General features: G+C 41.2%; 1 protein-coding gene across 1 annotated transcript in view; it reads left to right on the plus strand.

The window, feature by feature from the left end:
* Positions 1–2,224: 2,224 nt before the first annotated feature.
* Col1a2 (collagen, type I, alpha 2) overlaps positions 2,225–16,318 on the plus strand; it is a 36,185-nt gene continuing 22,091 nt past the window's right edge. Inside the window, exons 1-16 of the mRNA XM_005388041.2 lie at positions 2,225–2,445; positions 4,892–4,902; positions 5,470–5,484; positions 6,120–6,155; positions 7,299–7,391; positions 8,653–8,706; positions 11,720–11,764; positions 11,862–11,915; positions 12,008–12,061; positions 12,380–12,433; positions 12,840–12,893; positions 13,388–13,441; positions 14,916–14,960; positions 15,256–15,309; positions 15,411–15,455; positions 15,841–15,894. Coding sequence (XP_005388098.1) covers positions 2,376–2,445; positions 4,892–4,902; positions 5,470–5,484; positions 6,120–6,155; positions 7,299–7,391; positions 8,653–8,706; positions 11,720–11,764; positions 11,862–11,915; positions 12,008–12,061; positions 12,380–12,433; positions 12,840–12,893; positions 13,388–13,441; positions 14,916–14,960; positions 15,256–15,309; positions 15,411–15,455; positions 15,841–15,894 — 792 coding nt within the window. The 5' untranslated portion in view covers positions 2,225–2,375. The remainder of the gene's footprint in view (positions 2,446–4,891; positions 4,903–5,469; positions 5,485–6,119; positions 6,156–7,298; positions 7,392–8,652; positions 8,707–11,719; positions 11,765–11,861; positions 11,916–12,007; positions 12,062–12,379; positions 12,434–12,839; positions 12,894–13,387; positions 13,442–14,915; positions 14,961–15,255; positions 15,310–15,410; positions 15,456–15,840; positions 15,895–16,318) is intronic.

Here is a 16,318-nt window from a genome sequence, read left to right on the forward strand (position 1 = left end):
AGCCTCTGCTCTCTTTCTCCACCCCTCCGGGCTCAACCCTGACACCACCCCGCCCCCATTCCTCTTCCTGCCGGTGGCTTTCTGCACCCCCTCCCCACATACCATTCAGGCCATAATCAAGAACTTCCCTTCAGGCTTTAAGTCTGTTCTCCATTTCCCTCGGTCCCACCCCCATCCACACAAAAACTTCTTGTTATTTGTAGGCATAAAATAATTAGCAGATCTAAGTGGAAGCATTAATGAATCCCTCCTTTAAAACAAACATGGAGGGAACTATCTTCCCCCCAAAAGTGACAGAGACAAAGAGTGCTCAAATTAAACATAAAAGCTGCTGGAATTGGAATCTGTCTTCCACTCAGAGAAAAAGAAAAATTTCCCTTCCGTCTTCTCCATTTTCATTGTTCCTTGCAGGGCCAGGGCCTCCCACCAAATGCTGCCTGCTGCGAGCCGCAGGCCAGGCCACATCAGCAGGGAGGGAGCCCGGCAGCTCTTGGTGGTGTCTGCGTCAGTTTCCAGGAATGCTTTTTAACCCACCTCGTTCTGCTGGGTTAGCGGAGACGTTTCTCTTCTCCGTTTATACACGTGTGCCTCAACCTCCGTTTCCCTAATTCTCAAAAAGCAACCAGTTTAAGAACCAGCGCCTGTGGTCTGTATCAGCTATGGAAGAGTTAACCCACACAGAAATTCTTTCTTCTAACAAAGAAAAAAAAAAGGTCAGGGAGAGAAAAGAAAAGATTCCCAAAGATCCCATCCACTTTTGTCTTGAGGGAACATAGTTGACCGATAGCTGCTCCCCTTCTGAGGACAGAATGGACAGAAGGACACTGACTGACCCACCGCGGCCCCAGCCAGCAAGGACGCCGCTTAGGCCAAGGAGGACCCTGAAGCACATAACCTTCCCAAGCCTGGATCCCCAAGAGGCTTTGGAAGACAGCCTCAGAATTGCAGTTCTCAGGACCTCGGCCTCCGGCCTCCAGTGCCTAGGGTCAAGGTTCCAGCTCTCCTCCCTCTGAAGAGGTGTAGAGAGTTCAATGGAGGGGACATAAGGCCGAGAGTGCGTGTGGAGGGGGAAAATTAAAGTTCACACTAGAGGGGCCGCCCAGTGGTGTGTTGACAGGGAAGATCGTTCACACCCCCAACTCAAATGCAAGGTCCCCTAGATGCGCTGGGCGCCTGGGGTGGAGCGGAGTAGGAGTAAGTCAGAGAGGGCAGCTCGGGCTGGAAGGGAGGCCAGCCACGGGCTGCAAGGTCAAGGACTGGGGTGGGAGCGGGGCTCGCCCAAGGGTCTGGGCTCAGGGTGCAGCTGGTAAATCCAGACACGGAATAGTGGTGAAGATTGGAAACACGAAGGGGCGAGCAGACTCTCCGCTGTAACCTCGGAAAGGAGAGACTGAGGAAGCCAGCGTCTCGGTACCCCCTGCAGTCATTTTGCAGCCAGATGAATCCCCCTAATCCCGTCTAGCAGGCGCCTTAGCAGGGGCAGAGCAGGAGGAGGCCGAAGGACTTCCCGGGTGGCTTGGCCTAGTCGAGGGCTCCCCGAGAGGACCCTCGCGGTGCTGGGTGCCACGCCACCGCCTGCCTGCGCCCCACCCCACACCCAGCGGAGGCGTCGGAGGGCGGGACACCCCTGCCCTCGCCCGTGCTGGAGGGGACGGGGAGTCTGCTGGCTGAGCGAGCACGTGCACGCCCCCGAGGCGGCGGCGGGGTCAGGGCGGAGGCGGCGGGAGGCGGCCTCGAGCTGCGCCGCCACGCTGTCGCTGTCGGGTCCCCGCCCGCGCGCCCAGCCCCCTCCGCCCCGCCCGTGGCCCGCGGGGCACCCAGGGCGGCAGGACTGGACAGCTCCTGCTTTGATCTCGGGCCGCGGGTCCCCGTCCCGCTGCCCGGCTCCCTCCGCTCTGCCCACGTCGGTGTCCGCGGGGCGCTCCGACGTGTCCCCGCGCGTTTCCAAACTTGGAAAGGGCGCAGGAGGGGCGGGAGCCCGGGGAGGGCGGAGGTATCCAGACAGCGAGTCAGACTTTCCCCTCGAAACCCTCAAAAGTGTCCACGTCCTCAAAAAGAATGGAACCAATTTAAGAGGCCAGCCCCTGGCCACGTCCCTTCCCCCGCTCCCCCAGCTCCCGCCCCTGCGCCCCCACAGTCTCCTCCCGGGCCCCGCGCGCCCATTGGCCGAGGCGCTTTTGGAGGCGCCCTCGGGCCGGGGAAACTTTTGCCATATAAATAGGGCAGATCCGGGCTTTATTATTTTAGCACCACGGCGGCAGGAGGTCTCGGCTAAGTTGGAGGTGCTGCCGCCACTGCATGCCTGCGCCCGCCAGGTGATCCTCGCCGTGACCCGGGCCTGCGACACAAGGAGTCTGCATGTCTAAGTGGTAGACATGCTCAGCTTTGTGGATACGCGGACTGTGTTGCTGCTCGCAGTCACCTCGTGCCTAGCAGCATGCCAATGTAAGTGCCCTGGGCTTGCTGGGGAGAGGGGAGAGGTCAGACGGGTGGGCACCCGGGGCTGGAGGAGGAAGCCCTAGCCCTGAAGCCCACGCACAGCTTGCAGGGAAGGAAGGCTGTCTGCACCCAAAAAGTACTTTAAAAGTGAAAACACGAAAGGGGTGACTCTTGCCAAAAGTTAGGGCATTCTTTTAAAGAAAGCGAGCTGACTCGAGCTGGAGACCCAAGTGAGTGGCGTTCGCGAGGCGCGCAAGGGCTTTTCCCCAAGGCGGAGAATGCACAGCTGTCCTCCGGCCCGCCTCGTAAATGTTGAGGCCTGCTTTAGGAAGTCCCTTAGCTCAGCTTTGCAAAACTCGCCTCCTCAACTTTGATCTTCTGGGCGTCCTAAAATTGGGCTGAACGATGCGGATCCTGAGCCTGATGACCAGAACCCCGATGAGGGGAAGGCGCCCTCTAGAGGGAGGAAAATGAAACCACAGGGGGCTGGGCCTTAAGGCGATGGAATCCCAGCGCAGGGCTATTGGGTTTATGCAGGGTCTGCGCTTTTCCCAGGGCTGGTCCATGCATCCTGGGAAGGCGTCCTACTATTTAGAATGGATGCCCTCTGAAAACGGAAATTGACTTGTCAGTATCCGCTCGTGGAAATGCTAACATCACTTAAATAAAATTTGCTGCCTGTTTTGTTGAGCCTTAGAGCAACCCTTTCAACATACTCCCAGTGATAACCAGACTTGGAGAAGGCCGCAAGCTGGGAAGTACCCACCTTGACCCGGACTGCTCGAGAGATCGGGGTTTTTTCTATGAGTTTAACACCGACTGACCCTTCTCTTAAATGTGAGGTGGAAATTAAATGGACTCCAAGGCCACTTCTTAGTTCTAGGTTTTATGACAAGACTTACATGTCAGGACAGAATGAGGGAAATCAGGCCGTCTTCCTCTTAAATATGGCCGCCTAGGTGCTAGACAAAGATACTGATTTGAAGGGAGATGAAGATGGGCATCCGGCCACGCCCAACCCTCGGAAAACTGGCTCCACCCCATGCCACGGTGTCTACATTGCATAATTACGGGGGTGTATATGTGTGTGGGTGTGTGTGTGGGTGTCTTCCCTCCATCCACTTTTAGTATATACATAGTAGATACTAAGGACCCATTGTGCTGAATAAATTCACATTACCAAGTCAGTGTTGTACCAGACCTGAAAGTGTAAGGGAAAAGTTAACTCCTACAGAAACACTTGAAAACAGACCTGGAGAAGTTTGAAGCTACAAAGAGCGACTCACCAACAGCCTCCATGGTCTGGAATAAACATTACCAAATACAGGCTCTTCCAAATGGCTCACATCTGAGTAATTAAAAGGCAAATATCCAAAATCAGACGGGCTTCCGTTAATGAAAGCAGGAATAATTCTTCCTACTGATGGACACCAGGAAGCAAACATATCATTTTTCTAATTTAACAGCGATTCTCAGAAATTGCCCTTAAATGTCAGTGCTGGCCGTGGTCCACCCTTCTGAATTGTGACTGTCGAAACAGATGTTCTCTCTGCAAATGACACACGCCTTGGCCACCTAATTAAACCAGTTTTTAGCATCTGATTCATCCCATTGCAAGCTTGGCCACCGTCGTATCCCATATTAACCTGTAATTTTATAATACAGGACAGGAGCTCTGTCTTTAAGGACTTTATCATGTTGGTAAAAGGGGGGATATTGCCTCAGTTTATTTTACCCATTATATTTCAGTATCTTTCATCCACAGTCTCTCCATGTATACAGAACAATCTTTTCTCAGAAACAAAACTGATTCATGTTCATAAATCGATCTTACCTAATTTAAGCAAACTAATCTAAAGCAAAAGTTCACTTGTCCAAATTAATCCATTTTCCTAGTCACTAGTATGCAAATTAAATCTTTTGTAAAAGGACATTACGAGTGGCAAAAACTCAGTGAAGTGTTAAGTAACTTTGATATTTTATTTTAAAAGTCTCCTTTAGGTAACATCCTATCCTAAATTTTACTTCTTTTAGAAGGACTTTTAGATATTAAAAATGATCTAAATTACAAATTATTTCTTTATCAATCTAATGGTATTGTTTTATAGTCAGTGATTCAGCTGTGTAATTTCCAGTCTAGTTGCTAAGCATTAGAAATAACCTTCAGACATATTAATATTTCACAACATTTATAAAAGAGTAAATAATTAACAGTTTAATTCAAAATATATTTACATATCATTACTGCAAAAAAAAAATCACCTTACTTATCCCTGCCATATTTTGGACCTGCATAATTTCCAGATAATTTGAACATTCTTAATAAAAATACAATTTTTTCTTTAATTATGTAACTCAATTTTACACACTTGTGTATCATTTTGTTAATTACTCCTACTAATCAATGAAATGATGCTAATAATTTTTTCCTACTCTCTCCTTTTCTTTTCAGCTTTACAAATGGTGAGTATAATTATTTTTAGAAAAAAGTTAAAACTTAGATTTCTTCACGTCCAGTCATGTCTTTTGTAGAGGGGGAAGGTGAAGCTCCATTGGTATTTACCAATCAGGCTTTCCAAGACAATTATAAAGAGAAATGGTAATCAAAAATTTCCTGGCTTCCATAGAAAGTATCCACCCATTTTCCAAAATGGGTGGTGCTACTGAATAAGGCCAGCCTCATAAAATACACATAGAAAATACAGAGGAAGGGTTTTAACATCAGCTGCCACAGAACACAAGACTTCACTAAGCTAGAAAACATTGTCATTCTCTTGGAATCATTTGCAAAAGTATTATGAACAAATTCCTAACTTGTGAATTGAGCTTGCAACATAAGTACAGATAAGTATACGTATATTTGGTTTTGCACATAGCATATTTTATGTAACTTAGTGGTAAAAATTTCACATTGTATTTTGAAATATTAAATTAAGATAGCCGTAAATGGACAATATAAAGTCTGTAGGCAGAAAACTGAAAAATATATGCAATTATCCTTGTAATAACCTTTTATTTATTCTTTCCTAGGAAACTCTGAAAAAGGTAAGAGTTTAATGTTTCTCCATGAATATCTGAAATTATCAAAGACAACTTTTAGTTTAGCTAAATTTACAGAAAACTATAGAAGAAAAATACTTTGTCAGGATTTTATCTTCATGAACACCTAAGATAAAATAACTTTGCTTTTTGAGACAAAGTTTTATTATCTTCCCAAATCATCTCTAATTACATTCACTTAAACAAATTGTTGATTTACATGTTAATAAAAAAAACTTTATTTTTATTGTGGAGGTAGACGTATACTGTTTTAATTGTAGGTAGCAAATAAGTTTATTGTAAAGGACTTGGACTACAGTATGTAGCTATGTGTTAAAGATGTAACAGAATGACCATTTTATCCAGCATAATCATCTTACTAAAAATGCTGTATATAATGTTGACCTAATGGCCGAATTTTACAACAGTTTGCAGTCCTCCGTTGTAAAAAAAAAATGTGCATGTAATTATAATAAAACAATATACTTTTATCTACGGTATAGTGTCAGTCTTTTTAGCTACTATATAGTAACACTGTGGTTAGATCAGCCTTGCCAACTAATTATTATCAAGAATGACTGGTGTGTTCCCTGGATATTACTTAGACATTTCTGATTGTGTTGTTTGTACCTTCCTTGTAGGGCCCCACTGGAGATAGAGGACCACGTGGAGAAAGGGTATGTAATTTTTGAACTCTTATAAGGTGTTGGCCCATATTTGAATAACTACATATTAGAAACTACAGGAGACTGACAATTCATAGAATATTATGTATCCAGATAATTGTACCACCTTTTAAGTAGATAAAGCCTTACACAGGAGGTAAATGAGCATTATTATATGTAATCAATATTCTTTTTTGGTTAAGATTATCCTTTTAAAAAGAAAAAAACTATTACAGACAGCCATATTCTTTGCATAGTCTATCTTTCTTTGTTTTTAATTGAGCTGTCCAACACGTACATAATAGAAAAGTATCTACCTACCACCACAGAGTCCTTCTTTTAAATATGCTTTGTTTGCTTTTGAAGTAAGATCTCTTCTCTAGCTTGGGAATAATAGGGAGACAGCAGTCAGTAACATATTTCTCTTTCTAAATGCGTACATGTACAAGTCAGGCTTACATTTTATTTGAGGCACTGTTAGATCTTCCTGCTATGCTTAATTGACATTTATTATATGTGCTGCCAAAGTGAGCACTTAATTGACATGTATAAGTACATGGCCCTGCATTATTTTCATTATATAACATTTTAACCAGTATTTAAATACATATATTTCATATTTACTTTGAAATGCTGATTTACATGCACTCCATTCCAATATTTTGTTAGAGGTAGTATTGTAACAGTTGATTATCTTAGTTAATGCACATACTTTTCTATCTTGAGATAGAGTGACCTTATCCATGAATCTACTAATCACACACAGCATACCAAAACACTGAGTACATGCCTCAAAGTCAGAAACTAACAATCAACATACGTAGGACAACATTTGTGCACTCCAATACATGTGAAGGTCCTAGCATCCCCCGCTATGATGTCCAGCTCTATTTGAATACTGGGGCTCCATTATGAGTTAATATTTAATAGCTGAGATATTCCTCCAGGAAAACTCCCCATATGTCAGCTACTAAAGCTCCTTTAAAAATAGACCCATGTCACAAGTGAGTGTCAGTATCAAATGTGGTGTATTAATTTCCACCCTTCACGCACAATGAAAAGTCTGAAGAATATATTTTTGGGTTTTAATTTTTAGTGTCATATAGTTTCTGTGTGGCCTGTCTAACCCTGCTGTCATTGCATTGCACCTCCTAGGGTCCACCCGGCAACCCAGGCAGAGATGGTGAAGATGGTCCCCGTGGCCCTCGTGGGCCACCTGGCCCTCCTGGCCCCCCTGGTCTTGGTGGGGTAAGGTGTCTTAAGTATTTTTAACTTTTATTTGATTTTAGTTTCTTTAGTTTTCTTCTCTGGGGAAAAAGACTCATGGTGGAGTTTATTTTTAGCAGTTAAGGGAGAATCTGCTTTGGGGGGGTATTAATATATTTCATTGCATTTCTTAGTTTTTTCATTCAAGGTTCTGCTCTACCTAATCTTTTTGTGAGCCCTTGTCAATTTCATTACCGATCTTTATGTTCATGATGTGGCCATCAGCACCATTCTTTAATTTGGGGATTTGATCACTTTTATCAGTAAGGCACAAATAAGAGATGTATTATTAAAGAGTTTGATTAGATTGCAATGCATAAGTGAAATCCCTGATCTTAAGCAATTTCACAAACATTCTACCCTTTTTTTGTCCATGGTTGGAAGTCTGCTGAACCAACATTCAAAGTAGTTTTAGGTTTAATTTGCTTGAAACTAATTGGAGAAAAGTATGTTTTCCTTCTTCATTAATATCTTTTTTAGGTTTATGTCTTTAACAACAGTATGAGTGCCAAATGGCCTCGCTGCAGGAAGGAAAACATATTTGCTTAATTGGTTAGCACTATGAATCAGAACTCTGATTCTAATATCCAACTGTATGCTAGTAACATAAGACCTTTCTCCACTAAAGATCTTATTACGATTGCTTATCTACTGTGTGCATTAAAAAGCACCTTCTTTAATAGAGCTACCACGCTAAGAGAGATCTTTAACGGTCAAGTTATTACTGTGAACTATTTTTGAAAGTTTAACCTTCCAAGGGGCATTTTCATTTAATTTTCCTCCAAACTTAAAACTCTTTATAGCCTTCCTGAAACTCCAGCATGAATAAGGTCTCTTAATCATTTTGTATAGTTCATGGGCAACGGCAACAGGTGGAAATGCAAAGTTATCTTTTTGATCTTTGCTTAGTTTATTAGGAGCTCTCTGTGACTTTAAACATAGGAAGTTTCCCTCCCCCTCTGCAGAGGCAGGAAGTCTGAACAAGGGAAAAGAGTTCACGGGGCAAAAGAGGGCCAGGGTTATATAGCTCAGCAGCACAAGCACCTGCCTGGTGAGCGCAAGGTCCTGAGTTCTATTCCAGATACCAAAAAAAAAAAAATTTCCAACCCCACAGGGCAAAAGAAAAGTCTTAAAAAGAAAGTTAGGAGAGTTCACCACGATAGAAAAATTTTTAAGCAAAATGGAAAAATGAAGACAGGTAAACATAGGTTAAACATTTATATATTTTTCTTTACCTCTCCAGAACTTTGCTGCTCAGTATGATGGCAAAGGAGTGGGACTTGGCCCTGGACCAATGGTATGCTTACCTCTTTTTTATCTTATCCAAAATATGTACTACACAGAACATTTATGTTAAATTTCACAGTGTCATTTATTTAGCTACTCGGGTGAATACTTAATACTTGAATTAAACTTATTCAAGTCTATCGAAACCTAAGCCCTGGTGAAGGACTTCACTTTTCTTTACAAATATGCCTCATTAACACGGGTCAGGTATTCATGCCTAAAGAAGTAATCTTTGGCCATAGTAACCATAAATTAGGCAAATCAATCTAATTGACACTGGTTAATATTTTTACATGCTTTAACCTTGCTCGGAATGTTAAGCAACATTTAGAAGCATAGACGTGTTTATTAAGTTCCTGGGAGATGTCAGAAAGGATTGAGAAGTTGTGATGTAGCCCTTTCGTTTCATAACTGCAGAATTTAAGGTCTTTTCCAAAGGTCCTGCAGGTAGTTAAGGACAGAACTAGAGCAAACCACCAGGCCAGGTGTCTGACAGCCGACACTCTGGCCTATACAGTTCTTGAAAAGTAGTCACAAATATTTACTAGGTACCTTCAATGGAACCCCTATATTATGTATTCATAAAGAAGGGGACTCATCCCGAGTCCCCCAAGGAGTTAACAATACACAAATGTGCTTCGTGCTCTATTTTAATTTTTAAAACTCCTTCTGACTCTGTGGATTATAAATCATTATAAAAGAGAATGCATGCAAAATGTAGCATTCTTGTCTCTCAACACAAATAGCCAGGAACATGTCCTATCACTTGAGTCACAAATTAGAAAAATTCTGTATGTGCTCGTGATGATGTTATGATGATGTTGACCTATCACATAAGTGGGGTTTCTACCAAACCTAAGTAATGTGTTAGGAAAAAAAAAACTGATGAAATCTTACCAAAATGTGTACTAGTATAATATATGAAAAAGAAGAAAAACATTACTGGAAGTAAAACTATTAGGTTGATTAAGTGCTACAGAATTTAATACACATGCACACACAATTTGGTGATGCTAATTACTTGTTTCCAAAGGTACTTATCTGTCCACAGTTAAAGTAATCTTTAAAATAGAAATTTTACCTGGCCCACGTGTCCCATGTTCCATGTTCTCTAGAGCTAATGGTCCGCAATAAACTAATACACTATAAGGGCAAGGTAATACTTTCTGTAAATTAAAGCTCTCACTTGAGACGTAATGTACATTTAATTGATGATTTCCAATTTGCTGTTTTTTCCTGGTAATTTAAAATGTTCAGATTGAAATGACAAAGTGTGGGAGGAGGGGCCTTTCAGTTTTGTTTATATTGGATATTTGAAATCAGCTGTTTCTGCTAATGTCAGACATTAGTCAGTTCCAAAGCAGCACCTATTTCTCAGGAAGCAGCCAAAAGAGAAATGAAGTGAGTTGTTCGTAAATGTCATTTTTTTAAAAAAAGCACACACAGGGGCTGGGGATTTAGCTCAGCGGCAAAAGCGCCTGCCTGGCAAGCGCAAGGTCATGAGTTCGGTTCCTGGTACCGGAGAAAAACCAAAACCAAAAAAAATAAAAATAAAAAAAGCACACACAACAAGGGAAAATTAATATGGATTTCAGATTCCCCTGTCTTTGGAACATCTCTCTGGGGGGCAGAAAGCAGAGTATTTTATATTTAAATATCAATGAAATACAATTTAAGCTTACACATCCACATACATGCATAGACGTATGTAATTTACAGATATGTATTTCACAAACAGGGAAGATAGGCAGCAATAAGGTATTAAAATAGTTTTACAAGTTGGAAAATCAATAAATCTAAAACCCCTAGGGTTCTTTTCTGAATTAATAAGCAATCATAGTTCATCTCACAGCTCCCACAAAATAAACTACCTTTAATGTAAATAAAACGCTCTCAAGTGCATGGCAAATGAATAAACGTAATTAAAAATTCATGATGTCAAAGACAATTATTTTTACTGTATACCTAAAAATATGTTTCTGGAAAATCAACAGCTTCTTTGAATGTCAAAGCAATTTCCAAAACAGTAGAAATAATTCCTGTGATTAGCATGATGGGCATTTGAAATAAAATCCATAGTGTTTCAGTATAGGCATTTACACGGGGACATAGTCATGTCTACAGATGCGCCATGAACAAATTACTCAGGACATGTATGTGAAATATTTTCAGCATTATAAACAATGGGCCCTACAGACTAGCTTACTTAGGTATCACTACTGGAAACAGCAAAATGTGTATTCAGCTTGCAAACTAGTAGCCTTCTGTTTCTTACATTTGTGTTTCAAAATAAAGAACAAAAGGGAAAATAATCTGCTGTCATTTGGGCTGTATTTTCAATAATACCATATGTGGACTCTTCAGTAGGCTGTTTCAGTAACGTTTTATTTTGCCTTCAGCCCTCATTAAATCCACTTTGGTTTGACATTTTTATCAGTCATCAACAGCCCTTAAAGGAGCTATAAGGTTCTAGCAAGCTTCCATCTCCAATCATTAAGAAGGACTTTTGATCTTTTTCAATTTGTGACCCTTGTGGCAATAAAGATATCAATTTCTTAGCTAAGTATGGCACAGGGAGATGACATATGATCGAAGGAATCCAAATGGAATTCTTTGTGAGCGACACCGAAGCCAACTGTGTATTCTGAACTTCCGTGGCAACAGATCAATTTCATTGCATTAGAACAATCTCAATGTGGACAACTGTGCACAACTTTAAGGGAACTCTGACAATCCCACATAGTTCTCATTGAGGTCTACTGATCTGGGCTAGAAAAGAAGGAAAAACCAAGGGAGAGAAATGGTGGGGGGAACTTGGGGTCTTAGATGCTTCTTCCTCAAGGGGGACAAAAACTGTGAAATAAAAGCAAGATAAATCTGTCCAGCACAGAATGTCTATTCCTGGCAGTGTCTTATCTAACTTCAGCTTACCTAAACTAATTTATCTAACCCAAACCAACTCATTTTACCCTAACCAAACGCATGACAAGTATCAGTGTTAATCATATCTGTCCTCTTTACAGGGTTTAATGGGACCGAGAGGACCTCCTGGTGCTGTTGGTGCCCCTGTAAGTAGGCAAGGCGTGTCATTTCTCTTATGTAAAAAGAGAGAGGACTAAAAAGGAAGGCTTGGAATGCAACTTTTTCCCTCCCCGTCTCTCTTAGGGACCTCAAGGTTTCCAAGGACCTGCTGGTGAGCCTGGTGAGCCCGGTCAAACTGTGAGTACAGTTTTCTCCCTTTGAGATCAACATTTGTTCAAGAAGTTTATGAAGACAGCCTTTGCCAAATGACTCACATTGCTTTTTCTCAGGGTCCTGCAGGTTCCCGTGGTCCAGCTGGCCCTCCTGGCAAGGCTGGTGAAGATGTAAGTATTTACTCTTAAGCTCTTCCAAAGCACCATTTCCACGTTCCTGCCTTGACAAGAATTTCTAGATGCAAATTAAGTGTTCTGCCAAAGCTGAGAATGCCTGACATAACTCTCCCCATATGGGAAGCATTATTTTTAATGAAATATTAATTAACTTGCTTGTGTTTAGGGAAATGCGATTATTAATTAAATCTGTGTTTGGATCCATACTTTTCATGCGATACCTTTCTCTTCTGTTGTGAAAACAAGATACCTCCACTTTTGCCTGATGGTTTCCCAAGTCAAGTCTGACCCGACGATGTTTTCATGTTTTAGGGTCACCCCGGAAAACCTGGACGGCCTGGTGAGAGAGGCGTTGTTGGGCCACAGGTGAGGCTTTTTATAATAGTATGCGACCCAAACAGTAGAAGCTTCTTAGATTTAATTGCTAAATCAAACATTCATCTAAATGACACATGGACGTCATTCACCCTTGTCACAGTTATTAAGGCATCTGACCAAGGAACCTAGGACGTAATGCATGTACTTTTATTACTGCAAATAACGTGAATTAGTGATACCACATATACTGCAGGCAGCTAAACTGTGTATTCTACAAATATCATAGTCTTGGATATTCACATTAGTGCAATTAATTTGTGACTCTGAGCTTTAAAACATGTTAGCCTTTGATTCTAAACCTGAACTTTGATGAGAAGAGTTACTTCAGAAGGAAAGCGAATCCTTGTCCTTTTATGACGAAAAGCACTCACCTTCTTCTGAATTTCTTTCTAAGGGTGCTCGTGGATTCCCTGGAACTCCTGGACTTCCTGGCTTCAAAGGCCCTAGGGTAAGCACATTCTTTACCCAGTTGACAGAAAATGTTGATTACTTTTCTGAAAATAACTCCACTGTACCTAGTCCCTGGGTAGCACATCCCGGCTTCCACATTCCTGGAGCTTGCCAAAGGGGAGGGAAAATTTAAGAGTAAGACCAAAAGTAGAGTGAGTTTTTCAATCAGTTCACAGCTACCAAGAAACAGGATAGCTACCGAGAAATTGTACAGAATACATATTATGTCTGAGTATTGATAACATCTGAAAATCATAAAATATTAACTACAGCAGGGGTGTGAAAAAGCATCTAGTCCTCCCTTCCTCGAGAGCATGGGTAGGTGGCTTAGCAGGGTCAGTGTGTACAGCTCACCTAGACCTAAAACCTTAGTCTCTATGTAGAGCCTTAATCTCCATTCTACGGAAATGGGCACAAGCTTCACCCAGGAGATGGTAATTGCCAAGGTAGAAGATTTGGATCAGCATTTTAATAGTAAGGATTGTTTTCCAGGGACACAACGGTATGGATGGATTGAAGGGACAGGCTGGCGCTCCAGGCGTGAAGGTAAGTGCTGCTAGAGGTATTGTCAGTAATTGACTAAATTCCCCACCACCACCACCAAAAAGCATATTTTTATTGAATATCATTCATATTCTAAAAAGTATCCTGTTTGCTCTTCCATATTTTAAATCCCTCCATGAGGGGACTATGGGATCCTTTGACAAAAAGGCTAATTATTAATACTTACTTCATGTAAAGTCTGTTAAACAATTGAGACACAAATAATATCACTAATTTCCCATTTCCATTCCTTTCCTCCTCCCATCATTTTAGTCAATCTCTGCAGCCAAAATAGAAGTAAATAAACATACAAACATACTGGGACACTTTGTTATTTTAAACAGTAAATTCTCCTTTGCCATACACTAATTAGATGGGTACATTCATGTCACAACGTACTTTTCAACCTCTTTGCTATGATTTATCTGTGCACACTCAAAAAAATTTTAATTAGGTAATTAAAGTCTCAGAAGTGTGTTATCTCTTGGCTAGGCTCTTCTCTGACAGTGTTTTCAACTATCAAATGTTCTCTTTCCTATTAAGGAGATAATGTGATATTAAAGTGAATACCAACGTAATTACAAATTAATGAGTAATGAATACTAGCAGGACCAAAAATGAACATGAATATGGAGAATCTGTTCCCACTCTCCAGCTGCCTCACAAATGGATAAGGTCAAACTCATTCTCCCAGGAGCCCCATATAACACCTCAGACTACTAATCACACTATCATAAAATGTTAGCGCTGCAAGGAGTTTGTAGGTACGCTCATTTTGCATAGGAGGGAAACCGAGGCTTAGCAAGAGCTAGTGACTGGTCCAAAGTGACACATTTAGTGTTTAGAAGGGCATAGGCTAGAAATCCTGATGCCTGCTCGATGCCTTTCCCCAACAAATATACTTCATCTAGAACCTTAAAAATACAGGGTGCTTATGTGGCCTTAGATACCTTGTTTTCTTCTGTACCTAAGTCAGATTATTTTGAAGGAAAGCTTAAAAATATGAGTTGGAAATAAATATGACAGCTCTAAGAAATATTATGAGGCTCCAAGCCTTCATGCATACTTATTAAATTGATAACATTGAATGCTCACAATAACTTTAAAGAGGGTAAGTATGGTTATACTGACAGCAAATTTATCATTTGCCATCTGTTTTCATAATATCATCCTTTAATATATAAGTCTAGTCTAAATGATACCCATAATAGAAAGTGGAAATTTGAGAAATGGTACAGTCAAATAACCTCGTCTTCCTAGTGCCTTGACACTTGATATATTTAAATGAAGACTCAGATTTTAGCAGTTTTTAAAACGTGGGTGTCTGTAATAATGAAGAAACTGTATGTGTAAGAAATGTTATAGAATACATATATAGTTTAAATTGAAATGGTAGAGTAAAAAACCATCCAATCAGAAGAAAGCAATTGATACATCTAGGTAATGAACAAGAATTCCATCTTTCTTCCCCACATAGGGTGAGCCCGGTGCCCCTGGTGAAAATGGAACTCCAGGTCAAGCGGTAAGTACTGATTATTTTAAGAGAAATCCAAATGTGTACACTCTTTGCAAGCTGGAACTTCTTTAATGTCTTTGCAAATTAGTACCATCTTCCTCAGCAATGTAATCTTTGATATTTTTCTGATAGCCTTGTGCCTATTTAATTTAAATCCACTACCTTTTGGTTGGTATCAGAACAAGACCTATTTATTTTAAGTGGACTCTTGCACACATTGAAAATTGGGCAAACCAAATGATGCTTGTGATAGTTTTTAAGCAGGCATTGTAGATTTTAATGAACATATTTCTGATTCCAGGGAGCTCGTGGCCTTCCTGGTGAGAGAGGACGTGTTGGTGCCCCTGGACCAGCTGTAAGCATCTCGTTTTTTGTTCTTTATTATCCTTTTAAAATATCTTCTGCTGTCTGCCAGTTAATATGCCACTTGACTCTTTCCCTTCTTTTCCTGTGTAGGGCGCCCGTGGCAGTGATGGCAGTGTCGGTCCTGTGGGTCCTGCTGTAAGTTCTCATACTGGGGGACTTCACAGGATTCAGAGTATGGGTGGGAACCACCTTCTTCACTAATCTATAAAGCGACATCATTTCAGACACTTAACTTCATTTTCTGAGGTCTTTCGAAGTTTCTGCTTATAAGTATTGTAAGGATTTATAAGGATTGGTAAGGCTACTTGTAAGGACTTGGGACTGTGGATTGAAGTATAAAGTCAAGTCAGCCCTGCCTTAGATACTTTGAATGTCTTCTTTGATAAGACATTAATGTCAACACGCTACCTGTCCGTGTTTTCATTGTCAGTATCCAGTAAGATGGTGACATTCTCAGCTACTTCATTCTTCTGTAGTTGTTGTCTTCATTCACATAGAGGAAATTTCTTACCATTTTCAGGGTCCCATTGGAGCTGCCGGCCCTCCAGGCTTCCCAGGAGCCCCTGGTCCCAAGGTAAAAACGCTGGTGACTTTGTCCCTACCCTGATAAATGTTTTATTGTCAAATGCAAGATCAAAACTGTATTTGCAGAAAGAGAGATAATTACAGAAAAGTTTTTTTAACTAGTCCCATGTGATATAGAATGAACAGTTTCTCATTCCACATTTAAAATAGATCATATCTCTACCCTTGCACACTCGAAGTATAGATATAGCTGGCAACATGGAAGTTGATTCCATGGACTCCTGTGGGATAAATTCCCAAACTAGTCAGCACTGACTGAGGACAAGTGTCAGCCGCAGAGAGACAGAGGTAGAGAGGAGATAGCAATAATAATCACAATGGTGGAACAAAGCCAGGAATGTCAGAAATCAATCCTAAATCTTGTGACAAACCAGATAGGAAAAATGATTGCATTCTGAAGAAATGTCTTAATA

The sequence above is a fragment of the Chinchilla lanigera genome, unplaced genomic scaffold (assembly GCF_000276665.1).
Source record: "Chinchilla lanigera isolate Chin_1 unplaced genomic scaffold, ChiLan1.0 scaffold00031, whole genome shotgun sequence".
NCBI classification, from domain to species: domain Eukaryota; kingdom Metazoa; phylum Chordata; class Mammalia; order Rodentia; family Chinchillidae; genus Chinchilla; species Chinchilla lanigera.